The sequence below is a fragment of the Canis lupus genome, chromosome 8 (assembly GCF_011100685.1).
Source record: "Canis lupus familiaris isolate Mischka breed German Shepherd chromosome 8, alternate assembly UU_Cfam_GSD_1.0, whole genome shotgun sequence".
NCBI classification, from domain to species: domain Eukaryota; kingdom Metazoa; phylum Chordata; class Mammalia; order Carnivora; family Canidae; genus Canis; species Canis lupus.
Genome location: NC_049229.1, coordinates 43,939,121 through 43,959,771, shown reverse-complemented (window position 1 = coordinate 43,959,771; position 20,651 = coordinate 43,939,121). Strand labels below are relative to the sequence as shown.

General features: G+C 47.3%; 1 protein-coding gene across 4 annotated transcripts in view; it reads right to left on the bottom strand.

The window, feature by feature from the left end:
• Window positions 1-20,651, bottom strand: part of SMOC1 (SPARC related modular calcium binding 1) — a 154,603-nt gene that overhangs the window by 78,558 nt on the left and 55,394 nt on the right. For all 4 annotated transcript variants that reach the window (XM_038545079.1, XM_038545081.1, XM_038545082.1 and 1 more), the window contains exons 2-3: window positions 5,788-5,953; window positions 4,506-4,618 (exon numbers count right to left, since the gene is read on the bottom strand). In XM_038545079.1, the coding sequence (XP_038401007.1) occupies window positions 4,506-4,618; window positions 5,788-5,953 (279 nt within the window). The remainder of the gene's footprint in view (window positions 1-4,505; window positions 4,619-5,787; window positions 5,954-20,651) is intronic.

The following is a 20,651-nucleotide window of genomic DNA, read 5'->3' as shown; positions in this document are numbered from 1 at the left end:
TGGGGAGATAGGGTAACTGGGTTATGGGCATTAGGAGGGCCCGTGATGTAATGAGCACTGGATGTTATATAAGATTGATGAGTCACTGACCTCTACCTCTGAAACGAAAAATACATTATATGTTAATTGAATCAAAAAAATTTTTTAGGGATGCCTGGGTGGTTTAGTGCCTGAGCATCTGCCTTTTGCTCAGGGTGTGATCCCAGGGTTCCGGGATCCAGTCCCATATGGGGCTTCCTGCGTGCAGCCTGCTTCTCCCTCTGCCTGTGTTGTGTCTCTGCCTCTTTCTCTATGTGTCTCTCATGAATAAAGAAATAAAATCTTTAAAAAAAATTTCTTTAAAGACTTACTTATTTGAGAGAGAGAGTGAGTAGGGGGAGGGAGAGAATCCCAAGCTGATTCCCCAGTGAGTGTGGAGCCTGCCAAAGGGCTCAATCTCACAACCCTGAGATCATGACCTGAGCTGAAACCAAGAGTCATTTAACCAACTGAGCTAGCTACCCAGATGCCCCTGTTCAGAAACTTTTAATTGATATATATTTTTCAACAATAAAATGCACTTGGAATTCCAAATTACTGACTTGTAAATGAACATTTTAAATATAACCATTTGGAATATAATACTTTATCATTGGTTTTCATATCTTTTCAGCATGAAAGCTCCTTGAGGACATAAGTCGTGACATTTCTTGAACTCTCCATGGCAACCAGCACACAGTCCAGAACAAAGCAGAACTCCAAAATGTTGGAGATGAAAAAAATACTGTGTCTGGGATTTACTTGAAACAGTCCAGTTCGGGATGGGAAATGAAAATGAGGTAGAAATGAAACAGAATCAGCCACACGTCAGTAATAGTTGAAGCTGGGTGACAGGTACATGGAGTTCATTATACTATTATTTCTTTTTGTATATTTGAAGATTTCTGTAATCAAAGTATTTTTCTTTTTCTTTTTTTTTTAATTTTTAATTTTTCCCTTTATGGAATGGCCACCAGCACCACAGTGGAGACTTTTGGAGTAACAATGGTGATGAATATAAATTATACACAGATCAAGGCCACTTTTAAAAAAAAGTTAAAAGCTCATGCCTTGAAATTAGATAGGCCTGGGTACAAACCCTTTTTAGTGTAGTGACCTTGAACCAGTTATTCAACCTCTCCGAAACTTAGTTTTCCTTTATAAATAAGGGTATTAGTAACTACCTCAAAGGGTTCCAGTGAAGATTAACGGGTGTAAAACCCGGTGCCTTACACCAAGTAGCACTCAGCAGAGTAGCCATCATTATTGCTCAGTGATGCACCAGTTTGACAAGCTCCAGCCAACATTTCCTGGTGGTGTTAATCCAATACCCTTCCACTACAGCTGAGCTTTCAGCTAATCGGTTTGGGCACCAGACAACTGCTTGGCAGAGGGCTTGGCAGAACAGATGTCAGGAATTACGTTCCTGACACCCAGAAGAGAAAACAGATAAGGCCATGGGGAAGGACAAAGCGCTTAACTCCCAACCTGACTCAGCAGGTCCCCAGAGAGCCTGAACTCCACATTCCAATGATGCAATCAAGAACAAGAGTGATGAAGTCCTTACAGCAGCGGGTCATTCAAAACTTTGACCAAACACTACCATCACCTGGGGAAGCTTAAAATAATACAATGTCTGGGTCCCACTCCCAGCATTTGGGGTGTAGCCTAGATGCAAGGTTTTCCAAAGTCACATGTAACCTAATGTGCACCACCCTACTGGGTGAGTTGGAGTGGGGGCTGGGGAGGAAAGAGGACAGGGCAAACAAAGAAGAGAACAGAGACCACTGCAACCCACATGAACCCCATTAAGACCAACCCACTCATGTGGTCCCAAGCTGTGTCCCAGGCCAAACAAATCCAGTCCTATTAAGGTCCCCTTGCTCCCTCCATAAACTTCAAGAGCACATTACTGCGTAATAATTCCCAGGGCTAAAATATGGTAATAACATCAGGATGCGTGCATACCGATATTCTAAAGCATATTCAAGTAACACAGCTGGTCTCTGGATGTTGGTCTTACAAACAAAACAAAAAAATGTCCGGCTAACTGATAGTGGAGGTCGGGGGAGGGACAAAGCCTTCTGTCTCACAGCCTTTGGGCAGCCTGTCCCTGTTACTGAAGCACACTCAAAGAGGCAGCCTCATTTTGTGAAGTTATTGCAGTGTCTTTGATCAAGGGAAAAAGCACATCCGTTTCAATCACTGTGACGGGGACGAGCCGGCTGTCTGGCCGCCTGGCTGCCCACCGGGGTGAGCCAGCCTCGGGCCTACAGACACATGGCAGTGCTTAGTGTGTCAAACAAATGAAGGGGTTCTTGACTGTCTATCCAACCTCTGCTGAACTTCAGGGGCCCTCTCGTTTAGCAATTCTGCCCGGATTAATTTGGAAGTTTCTTTCCCAGCAAATACCACCTGGCCTGGACCCGCCTCGCCAAAACAAAAGCTGGCCAGCAGCTGTCCGTCACAGGGCAGCAAACACCTCGGAACCAGGAGGGCAGGAGCCAACCTTCTCATAAGCAACACATTGGGGATTACACAATCATAGAGAAAGGAAAACGATGACCATCAACTTCGCCTCCTCCCTACGACCTCTACCCCCGTGTCAGCCCCAAACAAAGTCGAGAGAAGTCTGACTTTCTCCCCTCCTGTGAATTCTCAGTAGTACAGTGTCATATACATACACACACATCACCTGCCTTCTCTCCACCAGAATACATAATAAATTAAAAAAAAAAAAACTGATGGGGAGAGGTTCAACAAAAGGTTGTACTTTCCTTGAGTGACATCATTCATAACATCTTGGGAAGATGTGAGTAGGAGCACCAGAGTAGTTATGGGGACATGCTGGTGAAAATGCAGGATATTTAAATAGCATTTATGTGTTCCAAGTGCTGACCATGCATTAACGTATTTAAATCCTCACCACAGCCCCATGAGGTAAGCTATAGTAATACTCATTAATAACAGTAATAACAATAGTAACATATAATATGTATAATGTAATTATTATGATTATGTATGATAATAAGGTCAATCTTCATCTACTTTTCACATAAGGACACTGAGGCGCAGAGAAGCTCAATGACTCGCCTGAGGTGGAGGTGCTGAGAATCACCCCTGGGGCAGGGTGGCTCCAGGACCCCCACTCAAACCGCAGCAGGAGACTACCTCCTTGCAGTCCACACTGCAGAGCCTCCGGAAAAGCTGCCAGTGCGGTGGGCAGCAGAACACAAGCCACCATGGCCTTGGGAGCTAGAGGGCTCTGAGTTTGAATCCCAGCCCTGGCACTCCTTGTGCCTGTTAAGTGTGGATAACACCTACCTCACCAGTTTGCAGTGAGGCCTTAGTGAGAAAATGAATAGAAGCACCTCTCGCAGGGTTGGCAGCCAAGGTCAGTTTATCCTGGAGGCTCTAAACATTTGAATCAGCTGCGAATTTTAACAAATGCGATGCCCAAACCCTTCCCACCACCCCCCTCCACATTTCCACTGCAACAAGTGGTCAGTCTGAAATCAGCAATCCCCAGGCTCATCCCCCCAAAAAAACCAAAGGCCAGTCTATACCCTCTGCCCCCTTGATTTTGAATTACAGGGAAGCTTTAAACCTCTGAAGCCTCTGCTTCCAGCCTAACATCGTGGGACTCCTCCAAATGCTGCTCCATTCCACAAAGGGAGAAGCAGGCACCAGGACCATCCCCAACCATGTGGCTGACTCACCCTTGTCCAGTGACCTTCCCTACTTTGGCTCCGACAACACCTTCATCCACCGCCTCTCCCCTCCCCCCCCAGACTACATCCCCATCCAGCTGAAAAGCTTTATAAAGGAGTACCCTATTGTCCTGTGCTGCCTATGTTTTAGAAATAGTTATGCCAACATAAACATAGCCAACATTACTTTTTACAAAAAGCACTAACCAGAAGCCTGTGCAGGATGAGAGGTGGGACTGCCTGAAAAGAAATTTTTAAATCTGAATGCATATATACATGCATGCATGCACATGTATGTGAGCACACGCACACACACAAACACTCCAAGAACCATGGTACAATGTATGCTTAAAGGAAGCACTGCTTCATTCAAGGACCAGGAGTAGAAAGAAGGGGAGTGCAGAGGGGTAGAAATAAACAGAGAAGGGATTACCAGGGTTGCCCATGGAAACTGGCAGGGATAAGAAAAATAATCAGCCTGCATTTGACAGAAGAGAAAAATGGAGACAGCCAGCAGGGAGGACGGGGACCAAGCAATGCCAGTTTCCTGGCTCAGACTTCCATGCCCCTTTTCAGGACCCACTGCCAGCTGGCAAGGGAAGGCATGGAGGGCCCCGGAGAGGGAATGCAGGCACCAGAAGGTAGCACAGAGGGGTGTCAAAGAGCCCTCACCAGTTTCCCAGAAAGCAAAGGCTCTGAGGGGCCCTCCCACTCTCAAGCACCTCCCCTCGGCCTCGGTCCAGGAAATGGGCCTGAGAGACTTGGCCAAGGCCTCACCTGGGTAAAGGAGCCGTCCTCGCTGCATTCTGGGACAAACACCGCCTCCTGGGGCTTCTTGGCTTGCTCTAGGGCCTGAGCCCGCTCCAGGCGACACTTGCTCTGGCCAGCGTCTATAAGGAGGTAAGGAGGAGCATGTTTCATACTTCACTGGAATCCACATTGGAGCCATGAGACAAAAATGGCTGCCTGGTACTAAGAATGCTGAGAGAGAACCTCTCTGCTGTGGGTGAGCCCACATACCACCTACTGGCTTTTCTAACAATGTAAAGGCAGTGGCTAGCAAGTGCTGCTCAGCCTCATCTTCTACTTAATGTTACTCTTAGAAAAGTTAGGGAGGTGCATTTGTACCAGATTCTGCTTATTTTTTTCTCCCAAGTCCTCTTAGCCCCTCCCATGGGAAAAAGAAAGTCCCACCTCTATTATTTTTCACTGGGTTTATTAAAAAACCTGCAAGCCCAAGGGGTCTCAAAGATGTTTAGGAGTTCAAGAATTGCAAGCGCTTTCTTTGGAAGATCAGAAGCTCTAGGGCAACCTGCTTAGTCTCACACAATTCTGACAACAGCTCTAAGCAGCCCAGGAATCACAAATTCAAATTATCTACAGGGCATAGGAAAGTGATATAAATTAGGGAACTGAACTGGGTGTGCAAAGAATGGCATTCAGCTTGGAGATACCACAGGGAGGCTGAGGAGTGTAGCAAACTGGAGAGCAGACCCCCCCCCACCCCATCCTTCAAAGGAGGAAGCTGCTCCTCAGGTCTAGCCATGTGTTTCCCTGTGGGAGGGAACACAGCCCTAATACTACCAGAGCTTCCAATTATTTATGAGAAGTATAAAAATCCAGATTTTTATGTTGAATCTCTCAATTTTTAAATGTTGTCTCAAATGTTTTTAATATTTTTCAACATGTGAGCAGCCCAAACAAAATACATCTGCTGGCCAACAATTTGGAATCCTTCCCTATTCAGGAGCCAACAATAATGCCGTGCCATTTTAAGCATCTCCATTTACAAAAATAAAAAATAAAAATAAATAGCTCGAGCCAGATAGCAGCACACATCTCTCTTAAGCCCTAGCCTGGGGGCAGTATTTGAAAGACAAAATAGTGCTCATTCCTTCAGGGAGTTCATTCAGTTACTCTTCTCATATCCCTCCAGGGGATAGCTGCAAACAAAAGGGACAGACTCTTTCTGAGCTTCCCCCTTGGACAGCGTTCCAAGCAGGGCACCATGGTGCCTGGAAGTGTCTTCTCTACTGTGTGGAAGCACACACACACTCACCTTTGCATCGACCTCGATGCACCACACCCAGGGTCGGCTCTCTGCACTTGGCTCGCTGGTACTCACACATGGACTCATAGGACCTGCCATCGGAGGCACAGATGGGTTTGGGCTGAGTCTTGGAGCAGTGGAGATTGCACTGAGGATCACGGTCACTGATGAGGAACTAGGTCGGAGAAAAGTAAAAGGGTGGAGACGTTACTTTTGCAAGGAAGGTAGGGCTGAGTCCATGTCTCACAATACTGCTTTGCCTTGGGGAGAAAGTCCAGAATAAACCCAAAGTTATTAAACCCTAGAAGTGGAAGGGAACTGAGCAGCCACAAAGTCTAACCAAGAAAAGCATCCTGTGCTAGGTGATCCACAGGCAGGGACCTCATTAATCCTCACAACAGCCCTGTGAAATAGGAACTGTTTATTTTGTAGATAAAGCCACTCAAGCCAGAAAGAGGTAACTCGTCCAATGTTACACAGCTGTAAGTGATGGATTAGAACCTGGATCAGTCAGAAGTCAAATCAAAGCCTTTGCCACCAGGATGTTCAGCCTCTCCATCCTCACATGTAGGCCACATGACCCCTGTTTGAGTACTTGCCCAAATAAGGAACTCACTAGCAATCTCTACATTCCATCTTTGGAGAGCTTCATTTCTTAGAAAGTAGTTTTGGGACCCACCTCTATCACCCTTCCATTTCTGCCCACTGCTCTCTCTTTTGCAGAATTCAAGTGATTTTCTATGAGAAAGGGATTTCCTGATTTAAAAAGATAATAATAATCAGATTGGGAAATACTGAGTTAAACAGGTTGCTTGACTGCGGCAACTTCTCAGACATCTTTGGTACATTCTTATGCATTGTGATAGCAGCAGATTGTGTGCTAGTCTTCCCATTGAGCTAACTCCCTCCCCTTGAATCTGGAATAGCCTCAGTAATTTGACCAATAAAATGTTGTGGAAATGTTCTGGGACTTCTGAGCTTTGCAGTTTCTTCCCAGGCCTCTTGCAACATTCACTCTAGGGAAACTCAGCTACCCCATAAGAAGCCTAACAACCCTGAGACTGCCACGTGATGAGGAAGCCCAAGCTAGCATGTGACAGAACCACGGGTACAGAGATGCCCAAACAACCCAGGCACAGAGCCAAGTGAGAGAAAAAACCATTAGATGAGTCCACTCCCCACTACCACCTGATTGTAACTACTAGATAAAAATAAGTAATTGCATGAGACACCCCAAGTGAGAATCACCCAGCTGAGCCCTGCCAACCCATTGAGCTGTAAGAAATAATAATAAATCGTTGTATTAAGCCATCAAGTTTTGTGAGCTTGTTACACACCAACAGATAAGCAGATCAAGGGGCATGTAGGACAATGCACCTCCCACTTATTTGACCATGAACCCTTTTACCAGTGAAGCCCTGTTAGCAATAGGATACAGCTGGAAAATAATAATTGGATCATAGAATCCATGAGCTTCTGTTGAATAACCCATGATTAGGCTGCATGGGCCTTGACAGCTGGATCCACTCTGATCCACCCCTAAATAGCAGAGTTCTAGGCCCACTCAAGGCTCTCAATCAGCACAAGATGACAGAATGCATGTCCCACAATAATGCATGGCAATGTCATAAGCACACATCTGGCCATTAGTGACACTAGAATTGACTGAATAATCATACCAAGCTCTTAGGGAAGGTGTGAATACAACCCCTGTTTCAGATGTATCTTCAGGCTCTTTTCCAGAATAGCAGAGGGAATCCGGAGACAGTATCACATCCTTCAGGGGAGCATTTGGAACACACACCACCCCCTCTACCACCACCACCACCCCCGCTCCACCTCCACCAAACTGGCCAAATTTCAATAGAGTCCAAGCCCATCCACTAGTACACAGACTGCCTCCCAAGTGTAAAACCAGAGCCTCCTGCTACCCTGACCTCAGGCCTGGGTACTGGCTGCTCAGCGCAGGGAGGGAGCAGCTGAGGGCTGAAACCATGCAGGCCTCCTCAGGATGGACAGCACAGCTTGTCTTCCCCGAAGGCCCTTGGGGCTCCTACATGCACAGGTGCAACCTGAGTCCTGCCCAAGCCCAGAGGGGACTGTCCTGATAATGTCTCACGATAGAGTCTAGTGCTCCGACACTCCTCCAAAACTATAGAGGGTCATACCCAGAGGAAGCCCAGTGCCTCCCAGGCTGCCACACAGAGGAAAGAGTTTAAGCTCACAAGATAGTGGGAGGGGGTGGTATATCATCCACATTTCAGCCCTGCATGGGATCCCCAGCCTCATCCCGCCCCTTAGCTTGTCCCTGCTTTAAACCCTACAGTGGTGTTCCTTCACGTGGTCTTCTAGGCCTAACAGAATCTGACCCTGGGCCCCCTCCCTGGCCTTGGCTCTCGCTGCTTCACCCCACCTTGCTCACTACTGGTCTCTGGTCGGGTAGACTGGCCTGCTTGCCGGTTCTCAAATAAGCTACATTTGCTCCTACCTTCAGGCCTTTGGTCATACTGTTCCTTCTCCTTTCCTCCCACCCCTACCTCACATTTCAGCTCATAGCATCTCTTTTAGGAGGCTTCCTCTGACTGTCACCTGCGTCCTGTGCCCATTCAGGAGCAACTTCTTCAAGACCTTCAAGTCACTCCCCAGGTGACTCCTTCAAGCCCAATGAGCATGGGTCCCCTATAACCTCTCACACCTCACTTTTCCTTCACGACACTTAACACAGTTTGTGATGATGAATTGTATGATCTGATTGACAATAGAATCCCCAACTCTGAACCCAGCAAAGACAAGGAGGATGTCTGTTTTGACTGTGAATGCATCCCCAACATCTAGAACAAAGCTGGGGCACTTGAGCATTTGGAGGATGAAGTTGGTCCTGTCCTGTAGCAGCATCTCACACATGGCATTACCTCAAAATCAGCTGGTGCAATGTGACAGGCCTGGCCTCATAGGCTCCTGCCACCTCAGGAGATGACTGGGCCACTCCCCCACTCCCATGCTCTGAACTTTCCCCGTCCCCCCTGCATTATGTCATGGGCAGAGGTGATCCACAGCTTCCTACCCTGGCTCCACCTCAAAACCTAAGTTGTCTCTCAGACTGAGAGTGGGTCTTTTCTCTTTTACCCCACCCAGACCCCTCTGCCATGACCAGTCCTCCCATCTACAACTGACTGTGTACCATGGAAAACTTGGAATGCAAAGGTTCAGCTGAATGAGGTAGGCTTGGGAAGCCCTGGCCCCGGGCTCCTGAATGGGCACAGGACACAGGTGGCTATGACTAGCAAAGCTGGCCTCAAATGTTTCTCTTCCTCCCTCTGTGTGGTCCTCCCAGGCTCATTCCTAACTTGTCTGAATGCAGCCAGACCTGGCTCTATAACCCTGCCTGGTGAAATGCCCACACCAAGCCAGGGTGGCGCTGGCATCCTTCTGCCCAGGCTTCCAGGCCAACCAGTGACCCCAGAACTGTCCAAGAGCAGTTTAAGGTGCTGCTAGTATCACACGACTGCCTTCTCACTTGTGGGCCTATGTGCTACCTACCTGAAACGAGACATGCTCATAAGATCTACTTTGTCAGGTTATTTTGCTGTGGGAATCAGCAGGAGTCAAGGACATGCCTTATTTTCTCATGGTCACCAAGGCCAGGACTATCTATATCTTCTTTTTTTCTTTTTTTTTTTTAAGTAGGATTCACACCCAGCACTGAACCCAGTGCAGGACTTGAATTCATGACCCTGAGATCAAGACCTGAGCAGAGATCCAGAGTCAGATGCTTCACCAACCAAGCCACCCAGGCACCCCAGAACTATCTGTATCTTCCAATGCCTGGGAAAACCAAGGAACTCTTCCTTGGTCACAAAAGGGATTTGATAGCCAGACCTTAAATCTGAAGAACAATAATAATAAAAGCTGATATTTAGGTATCACTTATGAAATATGAACAAATTTAACCCTAGGAGGCAGGGTAAGTTATAATCCTTATTTTACAAATGAGGAAACCAAACCTCAGGTGACTCCTTCAAGCCGTACATGTGAGTGTTGAAACTGACACCCACAGCCCCTTTCAGAGCTCTGCTTCCAACTACACCAAAACTGCCTTTTAATATAACAGAGCAAGGCTGTGAATAGAAATACTGACCCAGTTGCAGACCTGGATTCACAAAGCCAGAAACCATTTACCAAGAGCCTACTGTGTGCCAGCTGCCAACCACTAAAGATCCAGACAAGACAGGCCTGCTTTCTGGGCACCTGAAGCCTACTGGGAGAAGCTCCTCAGGGCCCTCGCTCACCTTAAAAAGCAGTGATCGAAAAAGACAAAGGGTCTTTTCAAACTCTAGGAGATTGCCCTGTTCTCTCTTCTTCAGCTCACGGGAGAGGAGAGCTGTGGGCGTCACTGTGGCATAGAACTACAAGCCATAAATTTGGTTTGGAAATGGCCAGCTCTGAGCCAACAGAGACGCTACGGCAGCTGTGCCAGAGACCAGTGTAATGACTAGGGGAACATTCTGTCTGCAAGTAGACAGGTTAAAGAGCGTCAGAAGAAGCCCCACCTACCCCAATACGTGGAGATCCTTCCCACCTCTAAAGGGCTCCCAAAAGGTTCCATCTAGAAATTACTGGCCCCTGAGGCCAAGTAAAAAAGTTCCAAGACAGCATGGGGCCATTGCTAAAAGACTGTCTTCCACCGACTGTGGTGTCTCATTTTCATCTGTTTTAGGAACTGTGTGTATTTGTGGTTGTTTTCCACAAAAAAAAAAAAAAAAAAAAAGAAGAAGGCAATGAGTTTTATAAAGTGGACTTTTAATAGGACAACTATGCCCTAATATGATCACCCAAACCTCCAGGGCCCCAAGGGGATTACTTTGCATCCACAAACACTGCTTATTCAGCCATCCATTCATCTTTTGTACTCAACAAGCCAGCACTCTGCACCTAGCACTGCATGAGGCCTGGCAAGCAGAACACAACCAACAAAGTCCTTCCCCCACTGGGCTTGCACTCTAGGGTGGAGACAAGCAAGCAGACAGTAGCCAGACAGCAAGAGAACAGGACACTGCGGGACTTGGAGAGGATTTAATCCTAGGGGCCCTGCCATGCTAAAAGCCACACAGCCCAACAGAACTGTCTGCAATGACAAACATGTTCTATATCTGTGCTGTCTAACCCAGTAGCTATAAACCACATGTGGCTATTAAGCACTAAAATGTAGCAAATGCAACTGCGGAACTAAATTTTTAGTTGCATTTAATTTTAGTTAAATTTGCATAGCCACATGTGGCTAGGGGCTACCATATGCAGGAGCACAGTTATAGAGGCAGAAGGAGAGAGGTTCATCCTCCCTGGAGTTTCCCCTAGTTGAGCCACGCTGAGACTCTTTGGACCAAGGCAAAAAAGAATCAGAGCCTGAAGATAATTTCTGCATTTTGAAACTGGTATGAGATCAGTTCATTGTTTATTGGTCAACGGCAGGGCATTCCAGGAGTCCCTGAGTCTACCTGAAATCACAACAGTGGCTTCTTCCTCTCTTGGCAGGAGTCAGGAGCTCAAGCTACAAGTCCCAAGTACCAGCCTGCGGCCTGGGTCAGTTCTCTCACACACAGACCAAACTCAGAGTCTGAGTTACCCAGCAGGAACCTGAAACCCCCAGCCACAGATGTCTGTTGTGGGCTCATGAGCAGGCATAGGTGAAGGAAGGTTTTGGTGTTGGGTGGGTGCAAGCTGTCTCCCCAGCTAGACAAAGCATGAACCATCTCCTTCGGGCAGGGGAAGGGGATAGTATTTTCATAAAAAAGAAAATCCTCACATACATTTCCTCCCTTCTTCCAAACCAAAAGACAACAAAAACAAAACAATTATGCTAAATATGATTGTGTAATACGGAAAGCAAACAAAAGGGGCCAGGACAATTGTGAGTTTGCAATCATCTGCTACTCCTACCCTCTCTCCTTGGGGAGTGAATGATTCCAAAGCAAACACACAGCAGTTTGTGTTCTGCTCACATTTGTAACGTAGGACAAGCACTTGAAATACATGTAAACACTCCATCCTTCCTAGTGGAAAAGTAAGCTACCGACTGGGGGCCGTTTTCTCCTTTTAAGAGAAAGAGGTAGATGAAATCAATGTCAGAGCAACAACCCCTCTGTCTGAAACACACACATGCCCATCTTCCCCTTCAGGCTCCAGCAGAATAGAACGCAAACGCTGCCACAGTGCTTGCACAGAGAGACCACTCTAGTACCACGAGCTGTGTTAGGTCTGACTACCAGGTTTCCATGACAATATAGGGAACAGGAGACAGCCTAAGGGTCCATCTGGGAGGAGATGTTCCATCCTTTATAACATGGAACTGGTTTCACAGTCTTAACTTCCACCTATACCAAGCTGACTTAACTAGTATCTGAAATTCTAAATAAGCATTTTTTTTGGTAACATGTCTATCTCTCTATTTTTCCCAGGTGTAGAAGAGGCAGCAAGAGCTGTACTAAACAACCAGGGCAGTGGCCCAGCTACTAGGCTTAGAAATGCAAAGGCCACTATTTGGACCAGCAAGTGGCACTCCCCTTTATGATTTCAGGTTCAAAAATCCAGGCCAAACTCAACTGACTGGAGGTTTCTTTTTAACAAATTTATGCATAACACAGTTATGGCTACTCACTTTCTATATTTTTGCTTTGCTTATATGTTGCTACAAAGCAAACCACTCCCATACTCAGTGGCTTTGAACAAATAATCATTTCTCTCAAGTCTGTGGGTTGGCTGGGCTCAGCTGGGAGGTTCTTCTGCTCCATGTGGTGTCAGCTGAAGTAACACATTTGGGCTGCACTCAGCTGGGAGCTTGGCTAGGACTGGAACATCCACGGTGGCTTCACTCACTGATGCCTCAGTTGGAGCATCTGAAATAACTAGGCAGGATTGGCTGTGCCTCTTTCTCCAGCAGGCTCTCCTCATTTACCCATGATGATGATTCATTCAGTCCTTTATCTCTTGCTTAGATGTCTGACTATACTGCCACCCTTTCCTCCCCATTCCAGTTCAAATTCATACTGCACTGAGGTTATCATCCCAAGGAGCAAACGTTTTCATGTGTAAACACCATCACTAGCTCCTTGGAGCTCCTGCTGCATCATGTTCATGTGTGTTTACATGTCTATGAAGGACTATCTTGTTCCCTTGACATGTACAGGGCTTAACACAGTGCCTGATCTAAAAGCAGTTGTTCAATACATGTTTGAAGAATGAATGTGTGACTGCTAAACCACCTAAAACATATCCTGGATAAAGGAGGCTCCTTTTTTTTTTTTTTTTAATTACATACTGTGAAAAGAGATATTCTTTGTCCAACCACCACCAAAAGCTTAAAACTTTCAAACACATAGAGTAACATGAGCTGTTTGTTCTTCTTTTTCTTTTTAAGGAACATCTAGTAGGTAAGGAAAGCCATACATTAAATACAGGATCTGGGATCCCTGGGTGGCGCAGCGGTTTGGCGCCTGCCTTTGGCCCAGGGCGCGATCCTGGAGACCCGGGATCGAATCCCACATCAGGCCCCCGGTGCATGGAGCCTGCTTCTCCCTCTGCCTGTGTCTCTGCCTCTCTCTCTCTGTGACTATCATAAATAAATAAAAAAAAATAAAATAAATAAATAAATAAATACAGGATCTTTCCCTGAATTAAAGGAAAAGAAATCACAAAGACATGGAAGGGAATGTACCGGAGGGGCCGAGACAGGACCCATATATACCCACAGCAGATATCATCATCAAATAGCCAAGCAACTCATTTCCGATGAGGATGGCCCCATGGGAATCCTCTTCACCCAGCCCCCCAGAAGTTGTCCCCTCCATAAGTAGGCAGTAATCTGAGAAGCCCAGGCTTGCTGTGCCAAACTGAGTATGTGTCAAGGTAGAAACCTCTGATAATTTAGCAGCCTATGCAATTAGCACTCTGGTTCTTCTTGCAGCTTCCTCATGCATGCACTTGAATAAGAACAACTGTCAAATGATATAAAATGGTATAAATGATTCATGTATTATAAGCCAGGTTTTCGATACCTTGAATGCACTTTTCCACAGAAGTAAGATTGTAAGTAATGGTGAGTCTCCTGGCCTAAACTGCAAAGGCCTACCTGGAAGGAGTGGGAAGGGGAGTGATCCCTACTGGGGCCTGCTGTGTAGGTAATAGGTAAGGAACACTGTAAAGGCCCCTCATGCCCAGGAGCCCCCATCTGGGTAGAAATGGTTAGCCCCACAGTGCTGTTCATTCCTGCCTTAGGACTTACTGGCCTTTCTCCTCGGACTGTGCCCCAACCTCCTATCTCCTATTCATCCTTCCAATCTCACTGCAAATGCTGCTTCTTTGGGGTACCGACTTCCCAGATGGGCCCCCTGTGACGAGCCTCCTTGACAGCTTCTACTTTCCACTGTGGTCTGTGTCACATTGTAATTGTGACCCCAGCAGTTTAATTGTATGTTTCTTGCCCAGGAACCAAGATTTGGGGGCCACACTGCTGGATCCCTAAGTGCCCAGCAGGGGCCTCACCCAAAGTGCGCACCCAGTAAAAACTTACTGATCAAATGATCAAGTAAGCCAAGGCTCAGTCAGGTCAAGCTAGTAAGTGACAGAGCACTCTTTATGTCTGCCTCAGAAGGCCAGACTCTTTCTACTACATCACATTGCCTCCTCTGGCACAGGACGGAGTGCTGAGGCCGAGGATGGCTGGGGGCAGCAGGGGCTCTGTCGTTAGCTCTGGCAGCTGGGCCCAGGGTCTCCACTGGTGGCCCCTCGGTGGGCAGGCAAAGCAAGCTTTCCTAAGGGAGGGGTATTCTTCCCATGATATTTGTAAGTCAAAGTCCAGCTCAAGTGTTTAGAACTCAGGTGCTACAAAGCATTTCTGACCTAACTCTGCTATTGAAAAGGGGAAAAAAGCCACTCCTGGAGCCAGCGCCTGGGACAAAATGCAGAGAGCTACATTCCAGATGTCTAGCTGTAGCTCAGTCTCTTACTCTCTGACCAGGGACTACCAGCCTCTTGTCGCACTCGCTTCACCATCTGCAAAACTGGAATTTGCTCTTTTTACTTGGGGCCTGTGTCTTTGGGAACGAAGAGCAATTTCACATTAAAACGTCACTCACCCACCCGCCATCTAATCCATCATCTGCATGGAAAGTCCACATCCCTATTTCTGCCAGCTTGCTCTCACCCTTCCCTGACCCCACAACCACTGCATTTACACAGGTGCAAAGGAGGGTCTCGATCTGGCGGCTTCGGAGTGGGGCGAGAAGATGGACGAGGGGAGATAAGGGAGGTCAAAGGGAAGGGGGGTCTGCAGCCATGGCGGCGGGGTCTGCTCTTCTTCTACACACCTCCACCGTGGGGCCTGACAACAGCACGCCCCCGATTAAAGGGCTTTTCACGCTGCTGAGGGAAAGCAGACGGCCCCCTCCAGCTGTTCAGCAGCTGGAACCACTTCTGTTGTTTTAGCCAGGAGAGGCCTGACCTTTGTCACCTCGCCCCTGCCCCCTCCCCAAGGGAGGAATTTAGTGGTTACCCCACCCCATCCACCCAGCTTTCCGCCTCCACTGGGTGCCCCCACAGCCATCAGGATGACCGGTCAGAACCCAGGGGAGAAGGCTGTCTCAGGCCAGGTGTCACGGTGGGAGACGGCAAGGGACGGAGGGCCAGTGGGCTCGACAAAGCAGCTGAGATCCTACGTCCAAAGAGGCACTCACAGGGCTGCAAAGGTAGCGCTGACTCAGAAGCCGGCACTTTGCACAGACCCATCCACACCGGGTGTGTGCCCCCTGCCCATTCATGAGAAAGGCGGTGCAGAGAAAGTGTGCGTTAGGGTCCACGTTATCAAATTTAAAAAAAAAAAAAAAAAAAAAAGCATGATTGTAAATGAAAGAAGCCAGATTCAAAAAGCCACACACTGCATGACTCCATTGATATGACATTCTGGAAAAGGCAAAACTATTCGGATATCAGTGATTGCCAGGGATTGGAGGTAGGAGGAGAAGCATGAGAGATTATGGGTGGGGAGAATATTCTCTATCTTGGTTATGTTGGTGGTCATAGAACTATAAAAAATACATATAAAAGTACATACATATAACTACAAAAACATTAAAAATCATAGAAGTGACACCTAAAAAGGATGAATTGTACTCTAAGTAAATCGTATTTCCATAACCAAAAATAACCACAAACCTAAGAAAAATAATACCAAAACATATTTGTTTTGAATGGCACATCAGACCTCCCATAGGCAAAGAGGTTTCTGGCAAAAAAAAAAAAAGAGGTTTCTGGAGCTTTCTCTGCCCACTCCCTCAATTACCAGGCTAGGTGCATTGGGGGTTATGAAAAAAAGAATAGAGACCCTGCCTCCCAAAGCTGAGCCAGTTGCAAAGACGGGCATGTATACAGCTAGTTCCATAGGGAATACATTTGCAACACCAGCAACCAGGAGGCAAAGCCTAAGTCACAGACAAAAGGATAGCATGTTTGCACATGGGATGCCAAGAAGTCCAAGAGGTGGTATAGTGAACTCTTTAGAAAAGAGGGAGGGGAAAGAAAGAAAAAAGTCATCCATTCAGCAAAGAATTATGGAGCACCTATTATGCCCCTGGGCTATGCTGAGTGCTGAGGACAGCAGCTGCCCCCCTGCTCTGTGGGGTCTTCCCTTAGATGAGAAGGATCCAGAGGGATTTCTCAGAGGAGGGGCTGTCAGGGGATTGTAAAGGATTTCCACAAAAGGCAGGGATGTCAGAAAGGCATCTTAAGCATCAGTGACAGTCACACAGAAGAAGCAAACTCGTTTTTATTTTTTTAGATTTTATTTATTTGTTTGAGAGGGAGAGAGACAGAACATAAGCAGAGGGAGAAGCAGAGGGAGAGGGAGAAGCAGACTCCCCACCCGCCCCAGCCCCGCGGAGCAGAGAGCCTGATTCCAGAACCCTGGGATCATGACCTGAGCTGAAGGCAGACGCTTAACTGACCGAGCCACCCAGGCGCCCCACAAACTTGTTTTTAAAAATAGATTAGAAATGACCATTTAGGAAAAAATAAGGCTCTTGGGCCAGGTTGGGGCAAGAACGTGGACAGGATCTTGAAAATTCCCAGTTGTCTTTGTTTTTGTTTTAAGAATTGGAAGCCAATGAAGGAAGTAAAAGACAAGGTCAGACCTGAGCTATGGAAATCCCTGGCAAGGGTATGAAAGACCCCAGGAACTGATCAGGAAGTTACGAGAGCTGCATGCAGCAGCACGGGAGAAGAAGGGGCATACTGGGACCACGGAAGTGGCTGGGTAGCACCGCTGGGTGAGCTAAAAGCACCAAGAACCAAACAGCTGTCTGTCGGGAGTGGGAATGCTGCCCACAGGGGGATCGTCTGTGAACTCCATCACAGCCCCGCTGGACTCCCACAAAGTGATGAAGGGACTGTGGGGGGCCCCAGGCACGCATGTGGGCAAGGAAGAAGAAGGAGCACAACCGGAGGCAAAAGCATCTTCTTGAATGAATGGAGTCCTTATAGCTTGAGAGCTGTTTCGGTTTCCTGCCCTCGTTGGTCACCAACAGGACATCAGCCTTTCGATCAGACGTGAACAGCATTTATGTTTGTTTCCTGCTTGCAGTCCTCTCACCACACACAAGCCAGAATCACGCAGGGAGGGTGTGAACAGTCGCTTGCCTACCCCTGCCGCCACCAGCACAAAGAAAAACCCCATCGTTCCAAATCAAATACACACAGCACTCTGCAGGACCCAGGACCCAGGACCCAGGACCCAGATTTCTTCCAATTCTCACAGCCCACAAGCACTGGCACAAGATAAGTTAAAGGTTAAGTTGATGGTCTCATATTCGGACTGTACCCAAGGGATGGTGGGTTACAAGACAGAACTCAGACTTGGACACAAAGCCAAGGAGCCAGGGAAGGAGCTCTTTAGTGCCTATTTGGTTTTAGATGCCCAGCCCTTCATCCCAGTGACACATACATCTGGTAGTAAAGACCTGCTATATTAGCACTATCTCTCCACCTGGCAGGACCAATTTCTTCTGCCAAGGCAAGTGACTCCTTACAAATCATCCTGAACATTCTCACAGGCCCTGCCCAGTGACATGCTCCAAGTTTTTACTGGATGTTACTATGAATGGAACTCTCTAACACACCACTGAACATATTGGCTAAGTGGCAATGGGACCCAGACATGACTCCTGCATACCCTGACTCAGGCCCACCATACTCTGTCCCATTGTCACTAGTAGCATTTTATCCCCAGTGGCATGTGACATGTATTTTACAACCAGGGGGATGAGCGAAGATTGGTCCTGATAGATTGGTCAGGATTGGGGCTACTGACTATGGGGGTGGGGGTTGGTCTGGGGTTGGTCCTGATAAAACTGGGTGCTGAGCAGTGACTGAGCCTCTCTGGTAGGAAGGACAAGGTCCCCAAACAATTATTTTCACAGGAGAATTGATGGGATTCTGGGCATGTGGGAGGTACAGAATCTGAAAAGGATGTTCAAGAGACTCAAGATCACTTTGAGAGATTCTAGGCACACACAGAGCTACTCGAGGGCCTAGGTGACAGAGAGGCACAGAAAGGAGGCAGGTCTTTTCCCCACCTCTGCATGAAACCCGGCCCAGCTCTGGCAACTAAATCAACAGCTTTGGCAGCAGCTGGAGAGAGTTCCATTGGCACAGACACTGGTGTTCTCATGGTGGGCACTGCCAGCAATGAGGTTCCTTTGGGCAAAGGGGAAAATCATGACTAATTTGTGGAAATATTTAAAGCACCCCAATGTTGTTTGAGCAGATGAGGGTCATTGCAATTTGGGAGTGAAGGTAAGTGTGGTGCCATTTTGTAATCACAGACAAAAGAGGTTTGGAAACACCAGTTATAAGAATAGACACTAATGGGAGAAGTCTACTTAGCAGGCTGTGGGAGTCAAAACAAGCGGCCCCATGCTTAGGAAGAATTTGCAAAGGCCAACTGAAAATCTGGAGATCAATTTTCCACTATAGTGACACTGCATATGGTTGTCAGGCTCCCAGGCTGGTCAGCAAAATGTCTCAGTAGCTCATAATGTGGCAGAAATAAAGCTCACAACGCTTGGCCCAGAGCAGGGTGGAGAGTTTGAGGTGGGTGGGAGGTGAACAGTCCACCCAAAAAGGAGCTAGTCGACTGAATCTGTTTACAACTGAGTTAAGACCGTGTCCACTATATGGACCACCATACATGCACTTGTGCACACGTACACACACTCGGAAGTATCTTCTGGGGGGCACAGTCACTAGCCTTGGTTCAAGAGTCTAGGGTCAAATACGTTGAAGAAGCAAGCTGCTAGCTGAGTTACTTGAAAAAGCAACAGCACTAAAAGTCTATTTCCCTCTCCTCGTGGATTTTTTTTCACTCTCAGATGTCAATCCTTCCACACGATAACGTTTTCCCCAAGGGAACTGAATGGAGACCCTATCTAGTGAGGCCTCCCACCACCCCATCATGATCAGACACTCTTAGTCCCTCCTGCGACAGGACAATTGAGCCAGGTGAGCCCCCTGACACCCTGCAGTGTGCAGCCCTCACGCCGACAGCCCCCCAGCATCCTGGGTGGCAGAGAATCCCCCAAGCCTCTTTTAGGACTGACCCACTTAACCCAAAGAACAGACACTCGTGCTGGCCAAGTCTCCTTTCTCATTCCTCCAAAGGGCCGCCTTTAGCCCTCATAAGACTACTACTTAGGATTATTGGTGCTGCTATTAGTTTCCTGACCTCAGAAAGTATTTGGCCCCTCACGTATGTTGCAGTGAGCCCTCCGACTCTTACCATGGACTGCTCTCATTACTGACACCAGCTCCACCCGAGCCCACCCAAGACAGAAGACTTCCATACAAAGTCTAAATGTGGTGGGAGGAAGAGACAGGAGTATTACATCCATCAGGCTCCTGGGAATTATTTCATGGTTCCATAATCATTCAACAGAGAAACTAGTGTACTTTCAATGTCATTTTAATGCCTGTTTCATTTGATCAAGATACTGTGGCATATATATATATATATATATATATATATATATATATATATATATAGGCTCATCTTCATATCCACTTACACAGTGGAGCAGTTTCTATTGACAAGGGAGATAACAGAGGAAGAAGCACTTTATCCCCAGCACTTGAGGAAATCCACTCCCTCACAGCACTAAGCCCTGGGGATGAAAGCTGAGCGAGTACAGGCTGAAACAAACAGAAGAGGAAATCCCAGTCTTGCTATGTCATCAAATTATGTTGGCCTGTGTGTGCTCACACTGTGTGTGTCCTTTTACTGCTATTTCCATGGTCATCTTGAGATCCTGCTGTCCTGGTGCTGGGGTCTGCTTTGCCAGATCACCAAACAAATGCGCACACACGTGTGCTCACTCACATGCACACACACACACACACACACACACTGCCCGTAAAACCACTTACAGACAAAAGACAAGAAGAAATAGTTTGGCCCATGTGGGACTGCCATGTGCCATGTAAAACCCAGTGCTGTCAGACCATCTTGGGCTATAAATCCCCACTGCGTCGCTCAGACAAGGATTAATTACTGCTGTCCAGAGCCCAGGTTCACGTCCTACTTCACACAAGCATGCGGCTGTTCTGGGCAGGAGAGAAATCCTGTTGACCCAAACTGGGCCAAGGAAAAGTAAATAGGACCATGTCAAATTCTACAGGCAGGAATGGAAGATTAGTGGAAAACCAAAGCAAGCCCCCTCCTGAGGGAGAGAGAATGGTTCTTCAGCTTTCTGACCATTCTAGTTCCTGGGCACAGAGAAAGTCTTTCTTTGAAGGATAAAGCCTGTATTTGACTTTAGGAAATCTTTTTCTTT